The 23,873-nt window shown below is 34.9% G+C and overlaps 1 protein-coding gene across 1 annotated transcript in view; it reads left to right on the top strand.

The window, feature by feature from the left end:
- LOC112470954 (O-acetyl-ADP-ribose deacetylase MACROD2-like) overlaps positions 1 to 23,873 on the top strand; it is a 1,076,828-nt gene that overhangs the window by 555,178 nt on the left and 497,777 nt on the right. The window contains exon 5 of the mRNA XM_025039708.1: positions 21,831 to 21,947. Within this exon, the coding sequence (XP_024895476.1) occupies positions 21,831 to 21,947 (117 nt within the window). The remainder of the gene's footprint in view (positions 1 to 21,830; positions 21,948 to 23,873) is intronic.

Here is a 23,873-nt window from a genome sequence, read left to right as displayed (position 1 = left end):
GGCTAAACTGTAGCTTATGGAGAAAAAACTGTTCAAATTTTATTATAATATATTCAGCAGCCCTTTACTAGTATTATAATTAAAATGTGAAGCTCAGAGTTGTGGCTGGAGAAGTGCCAGACAGTGAATTTGGCTTGAGCCCAGGGACTGTTCTGGCTCATGTGAGAGGTGTCATCACTGTGGGGGTCATGTTGTTGTACTGTTTGTTTTCTAGTACTCTAGGTAGAGAATTTTGGACTTCTCATCTTTAAAACTTCTGCCTCTATTTTGGGATATTATTTTCTCTGTACTGTGTTGGATTTATTTGTTTCCTAGACCATAAGTATCAGTTATGATATACACGAATGTTAAAACACTATGTTATATACCTCCTAAGCTTCTCAGAGGGCTGGTATACACACCAGTTTTAACATGTATGTAATACAACACACTCTCACACATACACACGCATACAGAGACCCACACATTCTCTCAGTAGGAGGAATATATACTGGTCTTGCCATATTATTATTTTCATATATATCTGCTTTATTTTATATTTTCCAATGTATTAGCATTATGGATTTAAAAATTCATGTACCAAATGACATTTACATAATTTTAAATATTTTTATTCAAAATCGTTTAAAAATATAATCTAATAAGTTACAGTGCCTCATTCAATGATTCAAGTTAGTATCCATTTCTAAGTGTGTTAATATTATTCATTAATTGAAGCCCTTTCATTTTATATTCCACTCTTGGCAATAGTGGCTTATTTGGTGCTCGTTACAGACACTTTAGACTAGTAAATAAAATCAGATGAAAAACCTCAGGAACAGCTGGAAATAAACCAGTAGGTTCTATTTGAGTTTGGCAGAGTGAAGCACTGTAGGGCTGCATGTGGAGAAATACCAGCCAGAACTGTTTACACTGTGTGGAAAGATTACATATCTCTGGGGTTTGGGCCTTCTATTTACTAGGAGTTTTCTTTGTCCATGAAAAGTGCCACCTGCATGGCTGGGCAAGAATATAAAATAATTAAATCATTATCACAAGGGTAATATTATACGTCTTTCGGGCTTATCTGTGATAAGAAAACTTTAAACAAATACATAAAATGATGTTGAACAATATAAAAAGCCTCTGAGAGGCTTATTTGTGTTTCTTTTTCATTTTCTTTCTCTGGTATTTAGTTCAAGTACATAATAATTCTGGGGAATTACCAGTCTTTATCAGACCACCCAGGAAAGAACATTGCTATGCCAATAAGTATAGCTTGTAATAACTTGTCTTTGACTTCCAAATCACACTTGTTTGGGTAAGAAGATGTCTTCTGAAATGTCTGTGTGGTTCAGCATACTGGACTTATTTCTTTCCCTTTCCAAGAGAGTGTGGACATCGTTTATTTTTCATTTTTTTTTTAAGAGCGTAAAGACCTGATAATTTCAATAACATATTTATAATAACTACATTGCAATTTAACTTTATTAAAAGGGAATTATCAGTTTGTATACTCTTTCTTCAACAAACAATTTCACTTCTCAGATAATGAGGGAAAAAAGATGATTAATGTTTCAAATTCTTATTGTAAGACAATTTAAAATTAGTTCTACCTAATTATCTATTTTAAAATTTTGCTAACTGGTCATGTTCATGCTCTGATTAATTGTTCTTTATTTCCAAGTTATACTCACTTTAGAGAAATAAGGTTAAACTATAGCATATAAAGCCCTTAAAATTGTCTATAGACAAATGCCTTGATCAGAAAAACTTAAACCATCTTAATACTTCCTGGAATAAGAACAGGAATGGAGGAAGGATAAAAGAAAAAAAAAATTGTTCTGTTTTTTTTCTAATTTTATTTTTTCTTTTAGCAGAAAAAAAAGAATATTGGTTTTAGTACTCTTAAAACTAGAGGTCGGAGCCTCTGTTCTACTGATGGATTTATCTCTTAATTTAATCTAATACTATTTTTTAATTAAAAAAAAAACTGCGCTATCTTTGGCCTATATTCTTCATATCTATATGTTAAGAATATCTTAAAGCAGTGGTCCTCAAATTTTAGCATGGTCAGGGTCACCTGAAGGGTTTGTTAAAATCCAAATTTCTGGATACGACCTCCAGAATTTCTAATGGGTCTGGGTGAGGGCCCCAAATTTACATTTCTAACAAATTCCCAGGTAATATTGTTGTTGCTGGGCTAGAATAACACTTTCAGAACAAATGCCTTAAAAAAAACAGAGAAGAGAGTGGTAAGAAATATAACACATATTAAGAGAATTTATCTCTGGGTAATGAGAGTATGGGTAGTTTTGTAATTATACTTTTCTGTATTCTCTACATTTTCTATAAGTTATTTATAATACATATATGATCAGAAAAAAAGATGAACTTTTTAGAAAAGTACTAATTGAACTAGTAATTCATTAATATACATTCACCTTTCTCTTTTGTATGACTTAATAGCAATGTAGTAATGTATGTCTTTCTTACCTACCAGAGGCAAACATTCTCTTCCATGTCTTCTGAGGTGGCTTTCACTCAGCAATTACCAGACCATTGCTTGGTTCCTATTATAGTGCAGTTCTGATTATGCAAGAACTTAGTACAAAGAATGTTGGCTCCCCGTAGATTAGCAAATTACTTAATTATACTTGAATTTTTTTTCCTATTTTTTTTTCCATCCTCTACCCCTCCAAGTTACAACCTCCAAGTTATCTGTACACTAATGGGAAAAAGGGTTTGGTGGATACCAGTATGATGAGAGATCGAGAAATCCTTCTCTTTCTTTTGAGACTGTATTCATTTTTGACAAATGCGCCTCCATCAAAGTTCCTTAAAATAAATCAAACAAGGCAATATAAAACAAAATAAAATACGCCATCACAATTTCAGCCATATTTTTTGGTGTTTCTCTTTCAATAACCTTCTCCTAGACACCTTTGCTTTGTATTTTTATCTCCGATTTTTAAAAACGAACTAAATAAAACAACCTTAAAAAAACTTTCAAAAATATTGGGTTCTTTTACTTATGACTCTTAGAGGCACATGAGAGGAGGGGCTTGGTTGGAGAGAATAAAGGTTATAACCTGCCCTGTCTGTGGAGACAGTGATTTTAATTACATTTAATTCCCATTCATTCTGTATGTTACTTGATCCACTCATTGGTTTAAAAGCATATTGATAAATACAGCCATGGCTTAACCTCTTGCCCTTCAACTCGTCTAGAATTGCATCCAGGCTTAAGTGAGTTTGCCACATTTAGATGTCATACTTTGTTACTGATGAGAACGTCTTGAAGTCCTTGATAGATAGTTGAGCCTAAGTTTTTCTAGAGAAAACTCCATATTCCATTATCAAAAGAAATAAATAACTTGTTGCAAAAGGCTTTCAAGATGTTGGCTTATAGTCAAACTGTAATAGTTTGAAAAACCTCATAATCTCTATGCTTCTCATATACAAGTTAATGCTTGTTCTCCTTCACAAATGTTTTAAACTGTTTCAATAGATGTTTCCTAAAGATATATAACTTCTTTGCTAAGTTATTAAGTAATAATCAAAATACATGTTGAAGCTGACACTATCCTAGGCATATATACATGTAATTTGCAGTTGAGGTTAGGAGCACAGCTTTAAATATACATTTTTAAAATACATTTTTTCAGAAACCAGGATACAATAGAAATTTTAAATATTCACAAATTTTTATTACAAATACATGGATTCAAGCAATGAAAGCAGATTGATAATTTCAATAGCTTCAAACACATTTTCCTTCTTTTCTAGGTTTTAGTAGTTTATTTGCAAGTGATATGAAAGTGCTTCGTTTTACTGATCAGTAGTGTCAGGATGAGAGGTTGCCGAATCTGGTGGCATTGAAGTTTAAAATAATATTTAAAAAATGAACAATTTTGAAGAACAGTTATTCTAATAAAAAATCCTTTTTCATAAATCATTCAGATCTAAATTAGTTTAGTTACACTTATGCCAAATTGGATTCTGACCCAGAAAGCAAAACAGAGACATTGCTGGGGCAATTGACAAAATTCAAATAAGAAGGTAGAGTTATACTAATATCAGTTTCCTGACTTAGAGAGTTATTAGATGGTTATAGGTAGAGTGTCATTGCTTGGGGGAAATATAGATTGAAATATTTAGTAATGATAGGGCATCAGATCTGTATGTTGTTCTCAAACTGTTTAGAAAAAAGATTGTTAATGATAAGGAGAACAGATATACATATTTTTTAATATATATAAATATACATAATACATGTATGTTTTAGATACAGTGTTTTATATATTTTATATTTACATATAACATACTTATTATATATATATAAAATATGTAGATATGTATGCATATATACATATGGTGACAAATGTGGTAAAATATTAACCATTGGGGAATCTGGATGAAGAATATATAGAAGTTCTTTATACTGGCTTTGTAAATTCTCTATAAGTTTTAAATTATTTTTTAAATAAATTATTTTAAAAGACCACATAATATATAGTTATGTATTAATTGCTGTGATGTTTCTCAGATTCTCTACATCATGGTATTTAGTTTGATTCTGTATGTCATGGCATTTAGTTTTATAATTAAATTATTAGTGATAACTCTTTTGAGTTTCTAGTTCTAGAATATATAGATTATAATTTCAAGATCTAATTAAGTTACTTTATTGCATATAGAATTGTATTTTTTTGTTCACTGTCAGGCAATACATTTTTACTTTTTAAATTCTCCCTGTCCATTACTAAGAGTGAGAATTTGATAATCGTTGATTTCACAAAAATCACAATAGATAAGAAACATCTTATTTTCTCACATGTGCATCAAATACCAAGGTCTGGCTCATAAATCAGGAAGAGCACAGAAAGATACGACTGGAGTCCTTCCTAGTTCCACTGTTAGAGCCAAAATCCTGACATTCAGGCATATTTACAAGACCCATGTTTCAGTAAGCCCTTATGTGCTTTGAGTGGGCTGAAAAGAATGTGAAATAATTTTACATGACAACTTTTTCAGAACGCTAGATGAGGAACATAGCATCATCTTGAAAAGAGAAAATCATCTCTGCTCATATATTAACCACTGTTTTCTTTCTTTTTGTTTAGGCATGTAATAACATTGCAAGATTTAATTTGGAACTTATGTAGACTGTTATCAACACAAGCCAATTTGGGGGACGTGGTTTTCCTTAGAGCTGTAATACCTACAAGATGCATCATCCTGACGTAGGACTGAGACCCGCTCTTGTCTCTTTAGATTCCCTTCTAAACTGACGCGAGTGCAAAAGCACCTCTGATATTAGATAAAATGATGTAACTGATGGTACTTACAGCACTCACCATTTAATGAGCATCTACCATGTCCTAAATGCTTTGCATTCTTGACCCAAGCTAATCTTCAAAACCATCTTTAATATAAGAATTATTATGTCCATTTTACAAATAAGGAAAGAGGCTCCAAAGAGCTAAGGAGCGTCCCTGGAATTGCTAGTAATAGTGGTAGATCTGATCTGAATCTGGAAACTGCACCTTTTTGCAAAACCTGCCCAAAGTCAGAGTAGTCATAAATGGATACTTGTATGGCTGAGAGAAGTTACATAAAGACAGCTTTATGATTTCAACTGGATGGCATATTTTACTGACTGCAATGGAATAGAGAGACACTGATATAAGGGCTAGGAAGTTTGCTAGGTATTTTAATTATGACTCATAATTCTGATGTCATTTTGTTAAAGGCTTGGCTTCTTTATATTTCTGTCCACTTCCTCAGTGGTATATGGCACATTGTAGGTGCCTGTGGAGTCGGTTAAATAAAAGAGTTAATACATGAGGTAATAGAAGAGTTATTTATTGAACAACACCTTACGGGCTTTAAGTGACCAGAAATAACTGGTTGAGGCATTATGGGAAATCACCCCATTAATAGTTCAAGAACAGCTTAGTATTTTTTTAAACCATAGTATTAATGAAGGGGGCAAGGAGGTAGAAAGATTTACAAAGAATAAGGAACAATTTTAATAAAAGGATGCTAAGCCTTGACCAAATGAATCACAGTTTTAAGCATTACTTTAATAGGCACATAAAAGTCGTGATTATCTTCTTTCTTCTTTACTCTTTCCAAAATGGTTACATTTTTTACTTTCTCCTTAGTTAGAAATGCCTAGTTCCCACAGATATTATGCCTGTTAATTTCATATTACTGAAGTCTCATGGCATTTTCTTCAATCGTCAAGCCATCCTTACCTAATTTCAATCATACTGGAATAATTTTAAGACTCCTAAATTAGTTTATTAGAATTTTTATCCTCAAGTCATCTTTCCTAGCATAATTGAATTACATACATTCATCCTTTGAATTTTGTTTTCTCCCACAGCCCTTGGATCTGGCATCAAATTCTCCAGGGCACTTTTATCTCCCTATTCAAAAATACTTTCATTTACATTTTCTCTGAATTATCTGGTATTGTGTACTACATATGAATTTGGAAGCTCCATTTTCTTCATCCCTCTGGTAACAAATTTTTTTCATCAGTTCAAACATTCATTTCAACAGAAAGTATCATGATTGTCATTTTACTATTTGCTAAAAGGAGATACACTCTAGTAAATGTCCTTAAAATAAAGAAAATACTGATTCCTTTTCTGCAGGGCCAGAATTAAACGCAATCCCTGAGGTGTGGTTTTATTGCTCTGCCAAAACTCCCCAGCTTTTTGCTCTTTCCATTGAGAGGTAAGAACCAAATATTCACTGGTATGATTGAGGAAGCAATGATGTCGCAAACTGTATTCATATTAATTTTTTGTTTTATCGAATTTACAGCAGGATAAGCCCCCAAATAATAACTTTCTCCAGATATTTATGGTGTATAAATTTTTTATTACCTAGTAAAGAAATACCATAGCATAAAAATAATCAGTATTTTCTCTAAACAAATCACATTTCTGAAATAATTTCTAAAACCATTCTTAGCAGAACAGTTTATAGAGTTGGGGACTTTCTGTGTCCCTTGACCTTTGATTCCTGTGCAGCATAGCAAATTGTCCTCCCCATCCCTCATTTACCTTCTATAGTACTGAGTCATTGAAGAATGTTTTAAAACAACATCTTGTGTCCCGAGACTTTGCTACGTTTGCAAGCTTAAGGACAGTTAAATATTAAACTTTTTTTTTTTAAAGGAAAAGACTCTAAGTGAGAGAGTTAAGTCTGAACACTGTATAATTTGTGTCTCTACCATTTGACTTTGAGTCTTCTTAATATTTTACTTCCTGAGATTTCATGTGATATACTGGATACTAATTACTAAAATGCTGTGCAGATGGCAGAGGGATAAAATGTTTTCTTGTGGCCTCTTTAAAATATCGTTGCTGCGGAGGCAGGATTGCTCTGTTTCATCTTGACAGGGATAGTGGATTTAATAGGTTCCCCCGAGCTTTTCATTGCATTATAACTCTTTCTGTGATGGTCAGTTTTGGGTCCACATTATGTGACCTGACTTTCAACTTGCTTAACTGCCATTAGGCTGCTCAAGAACTGACGGCTACTGGATAGTTCTGTTGTTTTTTCAGCTGGGAAAACAACAATACTGCGTGAAAAGTTCTGACAAAATCCAGACTTGTGCTCTTTAGAGCAATCCTGAGCCAGAATGATACCTGGAAGCGTCTTTACCTGTTTAAAATAATGTGGCTGGAAGGCCTTGTCATAATGTAAATCTGTGTTGCTTTGCTCTATAATAACAGCATGTCTATCTCTTGCCATTATTCATTCCTGAGGTTGAAACTGTTATCACATCAACGGTGCTCCCTTCTTAGCTTTTATTGCTCGTCAGCACTCCTGCAGAAAGCACAATGTCTTCTAAATGTTCTCCCTAGTCCTGGTATGTGGTATTTAAATTAAGGAAGCTAAGATGTGTCTAAAAGGAACTGAAGTATTGCATCTGGCCTTGCCAATCCACTGATTAAAATTCTTGCCAAGTGTTACATTATGCATAGCTTCCTTATTTTGGCTGTAAATTTCATTGCATATTATTCAGGATGAGAAAGTTTGTACTTTTTATTTCATAAGCCCTCATAATAAACACAGCTTTTTTCAAAACCGTTGAGGTATTGGATGTGTGAGCTGTTAAACATAGGGCCTCTTTGTGCAGGAAAGCACACGTGGCTCATTTTAACTTCTCCCACAAGCATTTTAGATGGGGTGAAATGGTTCCACTAGGGATAAAGAAAATAGACATTTCGATGAGCAGTAGGATTATCCAAGCCATGGCTTTATCCTTTCCGAAGTCTCTTTTCTGTGAACTTGAAGAATGAACAAAACTTTCTTTATCGGCACAGAGAAACTCATTTATCCCTCCCCCACAGCCACCACCATTTTCTGCCTTGTATTTTTGATTTTTAATGTGTATATGAGTCAAAAGTCCTCACCAAATAGACCTTGAATAGAAAACTTTGTGACATTTTCCTCCCATTCAGTTGCCACTCTGGGGAGACATGTCTTAGAGAGAGAACGGATAGGATGAGAGGGAATTTGTGTAGAAGAGACCATAAAATCAGTGCTTTGGACCTGGTGACTGGGCCTGCAGTGGAAAGAGGGAAGCAAACAGAGTGTTGCTCCGTCTGTTTCTGGAAATGTATTTTCCTGTGGCAACAGCCTTACAGAAGGAAGGCATCTTTGAGGGTCTGGAGGTGGGGGTCTCAACTGACATTCAATTAACATAGGTTTGCGATGTGGGGATGCCTGAATGCCCTCTATAGCTCTTATTAGCACCAGGGCCCTCCTGTAGGTTCCACATGGCAAATCGCTACTTTCATTCCTAGAGGAAAAAAATTCTGAATTTCTTTCTCTTTTCCTAAGTGGATACATTTCCTAGTGGGGGGGGGAAATGATCTTAACCTGTTTCTTTAGAAATATTTTAGATGCCTACATGGAAATGCAACTTTAGTTATGGAAATCACACGTGACACTATTCATTCTGCTCTTTTATTAGTTTAGGTTAAATATTTTTTAATACTAAAATTTCATTTAATATATAGTGCTTTTTTTTTTTTTTGCTCTTTGAGAATTTTTTACTGACTTATTTTCCATGAGAGTTTGGAATTTTTAAGGCAAAATATTTATCCATGCAGGCGTATATGTTGAATTTTTTACTGGAAAGAAATATCATTAAAATTATAAACTACTATAAGCTCTATGAGATACGTTATTCCTATTTAAAATTAAAAAATGGGTCAAGTTATGAAATACAAGGGAAAATTAGTCTTTTCTGAAAATTAGTCTTTAATTTAAAGTGAGGTCAGCTTTTTCTTTAATCAGAAAAAAAGTCAAAAAGAAATAATCATTTTATTGCTTGAGAGAATGACCAAAATGTTTTTTACATCTAAATTTTCTCTTCACATAAGATTATTTCTCAAAGCTCCTCACAAAAATAAATAATGGGAGAAAAAAAAGTCATTGTTTGGATTGGGGCAATAAATACCATCTTCCTTTGTGGACTTTGAAGAAAAAGGCTGCTTGTTGTTTATCTCCTTCCTAGACCTACAGCTACACTGAGTCATTAGTCCTTTTAAAACTCAAGCACAGTGAGTGGCAAAGAGTTTACAAAAACCAAGGTTCTCTTTTGTGTGTGTCAAGATTTTATATTTTTACAAATACATATTTACAGACGAGCTTTACCATTTTCCTTTAGACATCCAGGTGAAAGATCAGAGAGCTTTCTTTTTCTCTCCTGAAGATTTTTAATTCTTTATTAGCTCACTTAAAACCATTAGTATTTCTTGGAGCAGATAGGCGTATGAACCCCAAAATGACAAATTTACTACCTCACAGGAAGAAAATGAGAAGAAGAGATTATATAATATGATCGAAAGATTATATAATATGAATCCCTTGAGGAAAGATTACCTTTCTCCACAAGTCTCATTTTCTGATAACAAATGAGATTGTCTGAGAGGCACCTGTTGATATTGACCTACATCATCCCTAGTGCTGAACTTATGTCCCCAGCCACTAGGAAGTTTCTGATAGAAGAGGAAGTATTTAAGTTGGCCCATTTCTTATCTCTTGGAAAGAGAAGGTCTTCCTGCTCCTGCATTTCCACTTGACCTGGTCTCTATTAAGACTTCCCCAGAAACGAAGACACCATCTATGACTTTAACCCAGGCAAAGTCACATTCTAGAAGCAGGTCTATTACAGCTGTTCTGAGAACACAGTTAGTATTTCAAAGTCAAAATTTCTATTTATGATCTATTAACATCAGATTAATTTGAAGGTTATTTTGAAGGTTATTCAAAATATAGTGTTAGGACCTGTCTTTTCATATTTCCTTGAGAAGGGTGTCTCCTTGGGAGGAGGAATGAGGATGCCCTTCAATAAAAATTGAGTTGCTTATTTTTTCTTCCCAAGCAAACTTGCCAAATTAAAAAAAAAAAAAAAAAGTACTTTTGAGCTTTCAAGGTACCAGCTAATATATTCTTTGCCTGAAAATCCTTGTCATTTCTGATGGCAAATTTACCCCTCATTCAGACTGTCTGTGGATTTCCAGAGAAATATGACCCTCACTATCTTCTCTGGATCCTATAGTAGCATCTACCTTGAGTCGATACAGTCTGACTGCTGGTGGAAATGTACCTCCCTGGTGGAGCTGACAAGATCTAAGCCGCCTTTAGGTCACATGGCTGCCAGACTGGCACGTTCCAGATTCTTCGGGTGGCATTCCTTCTACAATGGCATGGTCAAGAATACTCCTCCAATGAACCATCTGCTGTATTGTTCTCTTTCCAATGTTTGTCAGTTTAGAATTTCCTAGTAATTGATACTTTGGTAATGGTTCAAGGGAAGTCCCTTATCTAGAATTTCAGGGACCATATCTCAACTAAATTAAAATGTATGCCTACAACATTTAAAATGCCATTAGACTTCAAGTTATAGAAGCCTCATCCCCACCCAAAATAGTGGCTTGCATAAAACATGTGCTCATTCACAAAAAATGTTTTCTCTCATTCAATGAAAAGTAATTCAAGGCTAAAATGATACCTTCTCAGATGCCATCAGAGATTCAGTCACCTACTACTGTCATGCTAGAATGTAGCCTTCATGCTCATGCTCACTAGATAGCTACTGAAACCTGAACAGCAGGTTTCAGTCTCATGCAGGGAGGTTGAAGAGTGAGAAAGGCCAATTAAAAGACATATATTTTATATGTGTGTGTATATATATTTATATATATGTATATACATTTGTATGTGTGTATGTATATACACAAAGATCTGTGTGGGCGAACCCTCTATAATGAACTTACCTGGGAACCTACCCAATGGCATCTCTTTCCATCTAAATTGGTCACTCATATCTTTTTTTATCCTTGAAAGAGCTGCTGGTAAATATAGCTGCGCATATAGCCACCCCAGTCAATATAGGGATTCTCTTAGAAGGGAAAATTAAAATTACGAATGGGTAGGAAAACACTAATCTTTGTCACAATGTCATAATGACATTCTCTTTGGTCAAAGTTGATTTTTTTTTTTTTTTTGAGAGAGAGAGAGAGACAGAGAGACAGAGAGAGTGTGAATATGTGGAAGGAAATGTATGGGTTAGGTCTTACAGTGATTTGTTCACCATGAAGTTTACATCAAATAGATATATCTTTCATAATCTGAGTTGGATTTTAATCAACTTGACTTTCTCACTCTCAAAACTAATGATGAGACAGAGCTCATGATTTATATTTTTTTCTGAGAAAAAATTTGGGAGGCATACTGTAACTATTTCTGAGAAATATTTTCCTATCCTCGCTTAGAAATTCTAGTTCAACAAGAGAAACAAAAATCACAGTTTCTTGGGTATCTGCACAATTAGTAGGTCTTAGATTCTTGGAGATAGAAATGTCTCTTGATTTTTAAAAATCAATGTCTAAGCTTTTGGATTAGAGATGAAGAAAGCTACTTATGTGATCCATAGCTGAAAATTGCTCCAGGTTCCTTAGTTAAGAAATGTGTAAATGCTTATTCTACTACATTTTATCATCTTCTGGGATCACAGTGCACATCTCATTGTCAAATTGACCAGCAAGTTCAGGAGGTTCATAATAGAAGTTAATTTTTCAGTCAGCCTAAGGCTGTTTCAAATAGCTAAATTTCTCACATCTGTGAAGCTTCTAGATGTAGATCTTCTTGTCATTGTATTGTATTTTTCTCAGAGATATTTCTTCTCCTCCCTAAAGGAAACACTGATGCTATTTAGTACCTGACACGTAAATCTTTCGTGTGGCTATAGGTGACCGCTAATGGAATCAACTTTTCATCTGATTACTTCAGCTATATTGCTTTTCTTCCCCAAGAGTTTAGGACAGTTATTTAACCTTATTCCTTTGTGTCCTCACTTGAGAGTGGATAATTGCTTTGTATCTTTTTTATGTTGATGGCTAAGTTAGCTCTTTCTGTGTAACAAACCACCCCTCAAAGATTAGTGGCTTAAAGCTGGATAGTTCTTCTCATCTTAGCAGAGCTCACTCATGTGTTTGTGCTCAGTTGCCAGGGAAGTTGAGTACTAGCTAGTCTCAGATGGCCTCAGCTGGGATAGCTTGTCTTTGTTCCTCATGGTCTCTTACCCTTCAGCAGGTTGTCCTGGCCTTTTTCACATGGAAGCCGAGGAGGTTTCCAAGAGAATGAATAGAAGTGCAAAGGCCTCTTGAGGCTCAGGACTAGACCTGGCACAGAAACACCTCTGCCTCATTCTGTTGCCCAAAGCAAGTTATAAGATCAGCCTAGATTCAAGGAATAGTGAAACAGGTTACATCTCTACATGGGAAAAACTGTAGGGTCACATTGCTAAGGGTATGGTTAGAAAGATGAGAATAATTGCAGTACTTGTGATAGAAAGGTCTACCACACTAAGATTCTTTGCGTACTTATGCAGGTACTGCACAAGCCAAGCACTGTACAAATGTTACTTCACTCAATTATCTTAAGAATCCTACAAGGTAGGTACTAACATAATACCATTATATACATGCAGAAACTCTAAGGGACAGAGACTGGTAGTTTGATTCTAGAGGACTCCTAATCGCCACATTTGTTGACTCCAAGTTTTTTTCAATTGTGCACTTCTTTCAGGACAAATTTTTTTAGTGTGCTTCTATATATGTGCGTGTTTACTTATAAATTATATACAAGGACTACTGTCAATCTATATACTAAATGTTAGTAACCTTAAACTTTATATCTTTTTTAGATAAAAATTATAAATATCAGTAAAGATTTGAATATATTCTTCCGTTCTCCATATGGATATCTTGTGGCCTTACTTTGGAGACCATATAGCAGAGACCCGTTCACGCCCAAAGTGTGTAATGATTACCACATCTATCTTTGAGTGAAGCAGTGTCTAATCAAAATCCTACTTGCTACTGGAGTTCAGTTCTATTTCCAGTTAATATTGCCTGCTTTAAGTGCAAACTGTTAAGGGCAGGGAGTGCTTGGATGTTTGATTAAGATGAGTGGGAGAAGATGAGGACACAGCTCTACTTAAATTTAAAGGAGATCTTCTGATTTATCAGAGCCAAGACTCACGATTTCATGTATCCAGTGCATCCTCAGATTACTCACCACAGACCCAACTACCTGCCACTTTCTGGAGCTTTGATAAAAAAGCAAGATAACATGGAGGAGTGATTCTCAAATTCTCAGTTGGTGGTGTGCATCTATATTATCTGTGGAAATTATTAAATGCAGATCCCACTGCTAGAGAGACCATTTCTATAGATTTTGGGTTGGGTCCAGGAATCCACATTTTTATATCTCCTTTGGTAATATTGACTTCATTTTGAGAGCCATAAAACTTAAATTCGTATCTGCCACTTAACAGGTGGAAGACTGTAGACATCTTTTCTTAAATGTGTTTTCTTCAGCTATAAAATAGGAAAAGTAATAAAGTCCAAGACCAACTTGCAGAATTGTTTTGAGAATTAAATATGTGGTAATTTACAAAATATACCACATTAACATATGACATGTTCCCAAAAGGTTTGTCGATCTATTAAAAGATATATTCTCTATACTAAGATGTTCTAGCATTGCTTATGGTGTTTTATTTTAGTGAGAACATGCTTCTGAGCCTTTCTGACCTATTCGCTTGGCTTCCAAGGGAGAGACCATAGTTTATATTTCTTTGCATTAATGAAGGTAGGAGAGAGTAAGGATTAAGAAAGCAGACTTTAAGTTTAGGCAAACATGGGTTCTAACCCCAGCTCTTACATGACCTTGCATTAATTCCTTAACTTTCACTTCTTTGTTAAGTGGTCATTATAATAGATCCTACTTCTAAAAAATTTTATGATGATTAAATGTAATAGCATAACAAACATTTATTGCATCCTTGCTACATGCTAGGCATTATTCAAAGTCTTTGTTATATAATAACTAATTTACTCACCAAAAAAACTATGATTTTTGGATAGAGGTCTTATGAGGGTCCTTGTTATACACATGAGCTAAAATGAGTACTAGAATTCAAACCTCTGCCTCTGACTCTAGAACTATCCTTTTTCCAGTTCACAACACTGGCTTTTATAAGGTGAAAGTTAAGTCACTTAGCACACGAGAAGGTGCACAGTAAACCCTCAAAAGATTTGACGTATTATTATTATTTGATTCCTTCACAGCTTCTTTCAGAATGCTTTGTGCAAGGTAGTTGGTTAATAAATTTATGTTGATTTGATTTGGAAATAACTCTGTTGTATCTTCTTGGGCTTCTAAGAGATATATTCAAGAAGAGAACCTCTTATTTTTCATACTAATATGATTTGTATGGCTGCTTTTAAATTAAGTTACTGTCTTTTATTTACAGAAGAAGATTAAATGAATATGTGCACATCTAAGAACTTCAAAATTTCCCTTGCTAAAAACTGTTTAGAAAATTGTCTTTGTAAGACAAGCAAGAGACCTCATAGGGCCAATTTCTAAAATAACTGGATTTCGCTAAATAATATTTTTAGTATTTTTCAAAATATAGATTTAGACAGTTTCCTGGTTGTTTTTCTTTGCTACCTCTTACACTCACAGGTCTGCCATATCCGCCATTCAATGCTTTGTGGTTTGTTTTTCTTTATCGTATTTTTAGGATCGGTTTATTCATTTGTTTATAAAATAGGGAGCCTTACCTGAGGAATGCAGCCTGGAATCATGCAGTAAAATAAATATTAGGTCAGAAAAATTGGTGTGGTTTCACGTCCTATCTCTTTTATCTTTATTTTAGATAGATAGTGGGATAAGGCTGTTCTGTAAAACCATCTCCAAACTTTAAACCCCAAGGTAATTTTGACAAAAGTGGAAAACAATTTCCCCCAAGAACAACTGAAACCCATCTTTCTACCATACCCTCAGACAGTCTAATTCTCTAGGTGATAGTGTAAAGAAACTTAAATAAAATGGCCTAATTAATAGGCTGAAGTCTTCTGAATTTAGCTTTTGTTAGGTAACTGAGAAAAATATTCTGGGAGTCAAAGGCCTTTACCTTAATTAACCATCTGCCTGCAAGCATTTTGTCACTGTCAGGATGGTAAATGACAGGTGTGTCAGTACAGCAAAAACCCTGGTCTTTTGAAGAAGCTGCAGCCAGATTCCTCAGCCCTGTTGAAGTGCAACCCCACAAGTGACCTCTGTGTTCACCCCATTACTAGCTGGCCATACCTACAGACAGTTTTCAGGCAGTCCTCAGCCTTTATCTTCTATTAGCCTGATTTCAAGCATTGAGTAGGAAGGATAACTATTTGAATAAATAGGACAAGCCTGGCTTTGGTGTTCCTTGAGTCCTCGGAGGCCAGTATGATGAAGGACTGTGAGGCATATCTAAGGGAATGAACTTGGCCAAAATAATATATTCATTCTAATAGGAAAAACCTAAATTTTTTTACATAAACTTTGAAAAACAGCAGTAATTGAGGCGAATGAAAATTATCACACTAGTATTTACAACAGCAGTAAATATATTAGTCAAGGCAAACTGCTCTCATAAACATACCCAAACCTCAGTGGCTTTACATAATAAAGGTTATCTATCACTTGATTGATAGTCCAGTAAGGGTGAGAGGAACACTGATCCACAGAGGCATTTAGGGATTCAGGCACTTTCCATTTAGTTGTTGTATCATCTCCTGGGAAACTGGAGTCTTGCAACGGATCCTCTGTAGACAATGGAAGATCGGGTAGAGGAATGCATGCAGGATTTTTAAGATTGTATGTAGAAGTAATTACATAAGTTTTACTCATATCCCTTTAAACAGAACTCATCTCATGACCCCATATAACTACAAGGAGGATAGGAAGTGCTATCTATCTATATGCCCAGGAAGTAAAATAAATGGGCTTTGGCAAAGATATTTATTTATAGAGTTTAGTTGTCTTTTATTTTTTTCCTATAGGAAAATTTCTTTGGTAGGATAAGAGGCATAGATAGTTCTATTGCCCTCTGGAAAATTGTGTTCAGCTTTCTCTTTTAGACTTTTGATCTTGGGTTCGTTTTTGGTTGTTGTTGGTTTGTTGTTATTGTTATTTTTAGTTATAATTAAGTTTAGATATTTTGAGTAAAACTGAACATATTGTATGCCAGCCTGAATGTTGACTATTGGTGCTCGGTCCCCTCCCACTGGGGGATGGTGGTGGGGAAGATGGAAAAAGTGCTGCTGTGTTGAATCGCACAATTTGCTACTATTCGGCCTGCTGCCTTTTTAACCTGACAATAAGGAAAATGAAAGGAGCAGGTTTTCTAACAGGCTGCACCAGACCCAAGAAGTGGGTGGATTTTCAGATTCTGTGAATTGTTAACACTTCTAATGTGGAAGCTCTTCACTAGACTTGTAACTATTATATGTTGCTGTATATATAACTTTACTTTTTAATTTTTGATTCTTTGGATTTAACTAGCCTGACCACTTCCTTAATTAAAAAACAAAAAAACAAACAAAAAAACAAACCTACACTACTTTCTCCCACATTTAATTGCATCTATTAAGCACCTACAAAATGTCAGTTATAAAGATAGCTGGGGATATACAAAAGAATAAGCCACTACCTATGCCCTCAAGGAGCTAGTAGAATATGAAAAGTCTGCTTTATTTATGTAATAGCTATAAAACAATTTATAAGTATGAAAATAAGGGTACAAATCAGAACCTTATGAGAACATAAAGAGACGTTATTTTGTCCTGCAAAGTGTAAATGGTTTGCGAATAGGTTTTTGTGAATGAATTTTTAGAGGAGAAAACATTGAAATTAGAGTTGAAAAATGAGAAAGACCTTGCTAGACAGAAAAGAAAAGGTAGCTGAATGGTCTGGGTAGAGAGTACTTTAGAAAGGAAGTCATGGTATGTTTGAGGAATAGGGAGGATTTAGTTGTACCTAGATCAGACTGATGCGATGCCAAGAGAGAAAGAATGGAATGATATGAGGTTGGGAGGGTAAGTTGGAATCACATTTAGAATTAAAGACTTTATAATGTAAAATGTGGGGAATAGCAAACATTACTTTAGCATCTAAAGCCTTTATAACATATTTACAATGTTCAGATGACATCAGTAATTACTAGACATGCATAGAAACAAGAAAATGAGACAAGAGTCATGTGAAAAATCAGTCAATATAAAGAGATTCAAAGCTGATCTAGATATCGGAATTGGCAGACGGGCCTTTAAAATTACTATGTGAGATCTGTTAAGGCATTTACATGTAAAGGCGGACATAATGATTAAGGAGATAGGAAATTTCAGGAGTAATATGAAAACTGTAAGAAAAAGAACCAAAAGAAAATCTTGAGAACTGAAGAAATAAAATATTTGAAATAAAAAGTTGAATGGAAATCATAGCACATTTAACACAATTAAGTAATAAAAAGACAAAGAAAATAGCAAAAGATGTAAACAGACATTTCCAGAAAGAATATATATGAATGGCTAATAAGCACTTGGCAAGATACTTAACATCATTAATCATCAGGGAAATTTGAAGTCACAATGAGATACCCCCTTATATTCATTGTAATCGCTCAAATTAAAAAGGCTGACAACACCAAAGAATTGCTAAAATTTGAACTTTCATACATTGATGGAGGCATGTGGGCCCCAGGCCTGGCTGATCCCAGGTCTGGCTGTGATCCAGGCTCACTGCTAGGGACAGGACTCCGGATCTAGTGTGTTACATTAAACACAATAGTGCGCCTGCACCAGCTTATGTAAGAATGATTCAGCTTGCTGTATCACACATGTGTGTCAGAATGCCACTATTGTTCTCTGGCATATATAAGCCCATGCAGTCCCCCAACGCGGAAGTGTGCTCCCCGCAATAAAGTTAGTGCCTGTCGTTTCGCTCTCATATCAGCTCCCTGTGCGTTCTTTCAACTGGGCGTCTCACCACCGAAACCTTCCCTTCTCAATCAGCCTGGTGCTGACAGGGTATATGTAAATTGGTATAATCTGTTGGGAAACTGTATGTTAGTTGTGAACGAAGTAAAACATATACTGACTTAGCAATTTTACTCATATAGATATTTGTCCGATGAACATAAAAATATTTAACCACAAAAAGACTTGTATAAGTGTGAAGATTTATTCGTAATAGCTAAAAATTTTAAATACTCCAATGTCCATTCACAGATTAATGGATGAATTATTGTGTACTCAACATGGAATATTAGGAATAAAAATAATGAAGTACATTCATTAAAAATAATGAATACATGCAACAACACAGATAAATCTCAAAACCTTGCTGAGTGAAAGCAAGCTCTCTCTTCCCCATATCTTATATGAAGTTTGAAGTTATACAACAGTTGAAATTTAGCTATGGTTAGGGGGAAATCGGACAGCAAGGGCACAGGAGAGCTTTTTGGATTGTTGGAAACATTTTGTATCTTTATTGACATCATGGTTGCATGAGTATGTATGTTTGTTAAAACTCATCAAAACTGCAAAATTGATTGTATGTACGTTGTAACTCATGAATAAAATTGATGGGAATTAAAAAGTAATGTCTTTAGTGGTTCAACATTCTACGTGCAAGAATTGAGGTAAGACTGCCTGGATTCAAGTACTGAAGGCTGTGAATTTTAATGAATTAGACTAGAGCAAGGTGGGATTTTGAATCACATTGCCAATACTTTGTGAATGTAGGCAAGTTACTAACCTCTTCTAAATTCCTATAAAATGGTGACAATAAAATTAGTATCTACCTTATAAAGTTGTCCTCATTTTATGGTTCCTGGCACAAAGATGCACTCAGTATATTTAGGCTATAGTCATTATTATTAAATAGCTCTTCAGCTAGACTTTCAGCAGTCAGGAATGCTGGTATAGCCATGAAGATTTTGAGAATTACATATCTTCAAACTGCATTAGGCTGCAATCTGTATAATGTAGACAATATTTGACAGCATATGATTAAGTACACTAGCAAATCCTATATTAGTTATTCATTTTAAACAAATTAACTAATTATCTCTTTGTCAAGAGAATATGTTCACGTTAAAGTACTTGAAGTTCTTGTAAGAAAAATCAAACATAGAGAAATTAGGGTTTAATTTTTTACCTGATAGTCTCATCTTCTGTTTCCCGTCCCATAATCATTTTTTTACATTTTGGGGTATATCTTTCTAACTCCTATATGTGTTTATGTGTATGTATATCAATGTATATGTATATGTATGTTTGTGTATAATTTTGTAAACAAAATTGTGACTATACTATATAAATTCTTTTACATCTGGCATTTCACTTAGAAATCTTTTTATGTTCAGGACTCTATTTACATAACATTGGCCCATTGTTTTTAATAGCTGCATAATAGTTCATTGCATCGATAGACTTTGCTTTATTTAACCAGCTCTCTATTTATCTGAGTAGTTCTCAGTTTTCACTATTATAAACAACTTTGATATATCTTTTACTTATATCTTTTGCATTTGTGTTAATTATTTTATACAATAAATTTTAAAAGTAAAAATTGCTATGTGAAAGAATTTGAACAATTTATCAAACTTTTTTGTAAGAAAAAATTATATCTATGAGTGCCTGTGTGCATAAAAAGTGAAAGAATGAGCATCCAAATGTTGAGTTCTCTTGGTTGGAGAGTAAATGGTGGTTTTCATATTATTCTTACTTCTTTATATTCCTCATTTTTAAATGAGGAAAACATTTTAAAATTTACACAAAATTTCCACTTAAGGAATTTAAGATAATTACCTTAATAGTGCACATAGCACTGTACTAAACACTATGCGGTGCCTCTCATCCATTATATGATTCAAATTCCATACACAGCCATGTGAAGTAGTGTTGTTATTGACACTGATGTATATCTAAGGAAACTGGGGCTTGAGTCCCATATGCCTGGTAAAGGTAGAGTCTGGATATCAACATAGGTTTTCTGAAACACTGTAGTTTCAGATAGTCTGGAGTGAATTCATTTTGTTGTGAGGGTCTTTGAGGCCCAGGTTCATTCTCAAACTTCACAGATATGCAAGTGATGATGTGGTAAAGCCCAGATGACCCTGTTTCCTTAGGAGACTTATTCAGCCAAAAGCGATGCCTTCATACCCGTCAATGGTGGACATTAGAAAAGTTATACATCCCTCAGTGACCACCTCTTATCATATATTTATCTTTTTCTCAAAATAATAATAAAAATAATAAGAATAAAAAGTAATGGTCAATTACATGGTGTTGTGAACAGTAGAGAGAGGGGAAATGGTCTGGGTAGAGAGCATCAGACCACTAATATCCTGGTCTATTTTTACATCTCAGATGACTGTTACTCTCTTTTTCTGTCTCATTGCCCTTCTCGTTGCAATTTTGCATTTCCTTTCTGTCCAAGGGGACCATTCAATAACAACTAAGAACTCAGATTCTCAATGTCCTGATTTACGTGCATATGGTCTTTAAGCCTTTCACCTGTTCATTTACCCCCAATACAGTCATATAAAATTGTCATTTCCGATGGCATCAGATTTATGATTCTCACTGTGAAGGCCAGGGAGCCAGTGAGACCTGAGGTTGGTGAAGGGCAGAAAGCCTGATCATTTAGCAAAGTTACAACAGTAGCAGCAGCAGTTCTGTTTTAGTCCCTGTCAAGTGAGTGAGGGTGGTTTTGTAGGTATTTATCAAGACCTAAGCTACCTTTGTCCATCATCTAGTGCCCTGTTACACACCTGGAAGAAAGGTATTTGGGGAGGAGGAACTCAGAGGTCTGGTTCTGGCTTTGATTAGCTTTAATTCCACTCTCTCAGTTTTGAGGTGAGTCCAAATGTTCCAGAGCGCCTTTCTCATTTTCTTCTCAACTTTGTTTTCATCTACAACCTGTTGGAGACAATACTTACCAGCTCAGGAAATAGAACTGTTAGCATTTCTTCCCAACCTTGTGTTCTGTGACACTGAGTTGATAGCTTGAAATGGACATGGTGGGAATAGTTACACAATTGAAATTAGAAAATGCTACAAATTAGGGACCCCCCCCCAAAAAAAAAACACACACACACACATTGAGAACCTGGTGTTTAACATTTAGGCACATTACTTCTATAACCTTTCTACTTCTGTTAACCACACAAACTAAACACACACACACACACACACACACACACACACACACACACACACACACAGAGAGAGAGAGAGAGAGAGAGAGAAATTGGAAAACATAGTGTTCGAGGGATTGGCGACCATGGGTTTTCTTCCATGGGCTATGGTGATTTCTAATATGAGCAAATTGAGTTCCTTTTTTCTTCCTATCTTAAGTTTTGCATTTATCTCCAAATGGTCAAGTATGAGCTAACTTTTTTCTCTCCCCCCTAGTGGATGGCTGTATTCACAGAGCAGCTGGCCCCTGTTTGCTAGCTGAATGTCGTAACCTGAACGGCTGTGATACTGGACATGCAAAAATCACATGTGGCTACGACCTGCCTGCAAAATGTGAGTAACATTCTTTTAAACATTGTTTCAAAATATGACAAGCATTCTTATTTGTTTCATTCCACGGGTGCATAACTGGGAAAGGAAATGGTAGTGGTGGTATTTAGTTAAATGTGCTCATATTTTATCATATGTGGTGATAAAATGTGTTTTCCAAATATATATGTATATGATGTTTGACTGCAGGTTATTTTTGTTTAGATCTTCATCAGAGTGTTTCTAAAACAAAGAAATAAAAATATGAGCAAAATATACATTATAGTATTTAAGTGCCATGGAGTGACAGCTTCTGGAAATGATGCCAATTTCTTATTCCTTGTTCAGGTTCCTTGATTGTGAATGTGTTTAGAGCAAAGGAGATCAAAGTGATGTATTGTGTTTTCAGCTGCCATGTAAAGGCTGATTGGCAATTACAGCCAAGGCATCTGTCACACTTTGCTTTCAGGAAAAAGCCAATGGAATGTGGTTGTCAGTGTGAGAATGTATTTGCTCTTTGAATGTGGAATGGTCAAAATTTCCATTATATTTGAATAGAGAGAAGTATTGCATTTGATTGACCTTGTTGTTTAGTCATTTAGCCAACTGAGTAGGGTAGTTTGGAATAAAAATGCTAAGAAGGAAACTGATTAAAGGCATAGATTTTTTTTAGCACGTTGTCTTCAGGCCCTGGGTGGTGGAGGTAGAAGGTTTCACTGCACAATCAAGGTGTGCCTTGACCCGGAAATTGAGACACCAATTAATTGTTTTTCCATTTACCTTCCTCTTATGAGACTGCCTGGGTCTGTGAATACATTTTATGTAAAAGTGAAGCTGTTTTTTGTTTTTCTTTTAGTGGTGGAGAAAGTGTGACTGAAAAATTACAAAGCGATCTATCTGTAGGATACCCTTTGGGCTTTGTATAGACAAGTTGTGTAAGAATGAATTTCCCATGGATATGTATGAATGGAGAGATAGTGCATTGTATTTTAAAGATTACTTTAAAGTATGTTTAAATTTGAAGATTTTTTAGTAAATAGTAATATACTAAAATGCTATTTTTCTTTTTAAATGTTATAGTCCTGATCCTACATTTCACACAATGCGTTGTTAATGAACGTATATCAACCATATACTGTTTAATTTTCCCTTTAATGACTTCTCATTTTTCTTTCTTTGCTCATGTTTTACCCTGTGTGGAAGAGTCCCATCATGTGCCAAATGACTCTTCACTCCTACTTGAAATATATAATTATGCCAAATAAAGTTCTTTGTGTACAGTGGTGTTTAGAGTAGTTCTCCCTCTGATGAAGAGAGCCTGAGTATTAGAGGCAGTTTCATTTCCAGGATTATATGGCACTATGTTTATAAATATTGGTCAGTCTTTCTTTTTAACAGCATGCTACCTTTGTGATATAGCTAACCAATACACCCCGAGAAAAGCAAATTACTATTTTTAGGTTTGTATCTATCCTTAAACCAAGGATTAAGGCCTGTTCTGTTGATTCACTACACTGTTAGATATTAAAACACATCAAAAATTCTTCAACTCTAAGATTTCTGAAGACAACCTCAGAGTCACTAAATATGACCAAATAAAATGGTGGCTCTAGTGTATGGATTGACACTATGATAATTTTGTTAATGTGCTTGCTTCTGTTTTGATAGCCTTCTAAATAAGTCATTCATCTTAGTACAGGATTATGGAAGATTTGTACAGTGTCAGGCACTAAGGTACAAAGATGGGCAATACCCATACCTTTGCTCGAAGAAATTCATGATTGAATCATGCCCTTGAGCTAAGTAAAGTGTGGCTTTCCTGGGCTTCCTAGGGCAAGTGAGTCTTTGTGAGACAAAGAATCTGGACATGAAAAGTCAATGGGACTTGGTACAGAATCCATGGGAGCCAAGATAATGAGAGCCCGACACACATTTAAGTCACTGTACATA

Source organism: Pteropus alecto, unplaced genomic scaffold, assembly GCF_000325575.1.
Source record: "Pteropus alecto unplaced genomic scaffold, ASM32557v1 scaffold45, whole genome shotgun sequence".
Taxonomy (NCBI): Eukaryota; Metazoa; Chordata; class Mammalia; order Chiroptera; family Pteropodidae; genus Pteropus; species Pteropus alecto.
This window is presented reverse-complemented; position numbering and strand designations above follow the sequence as displayed.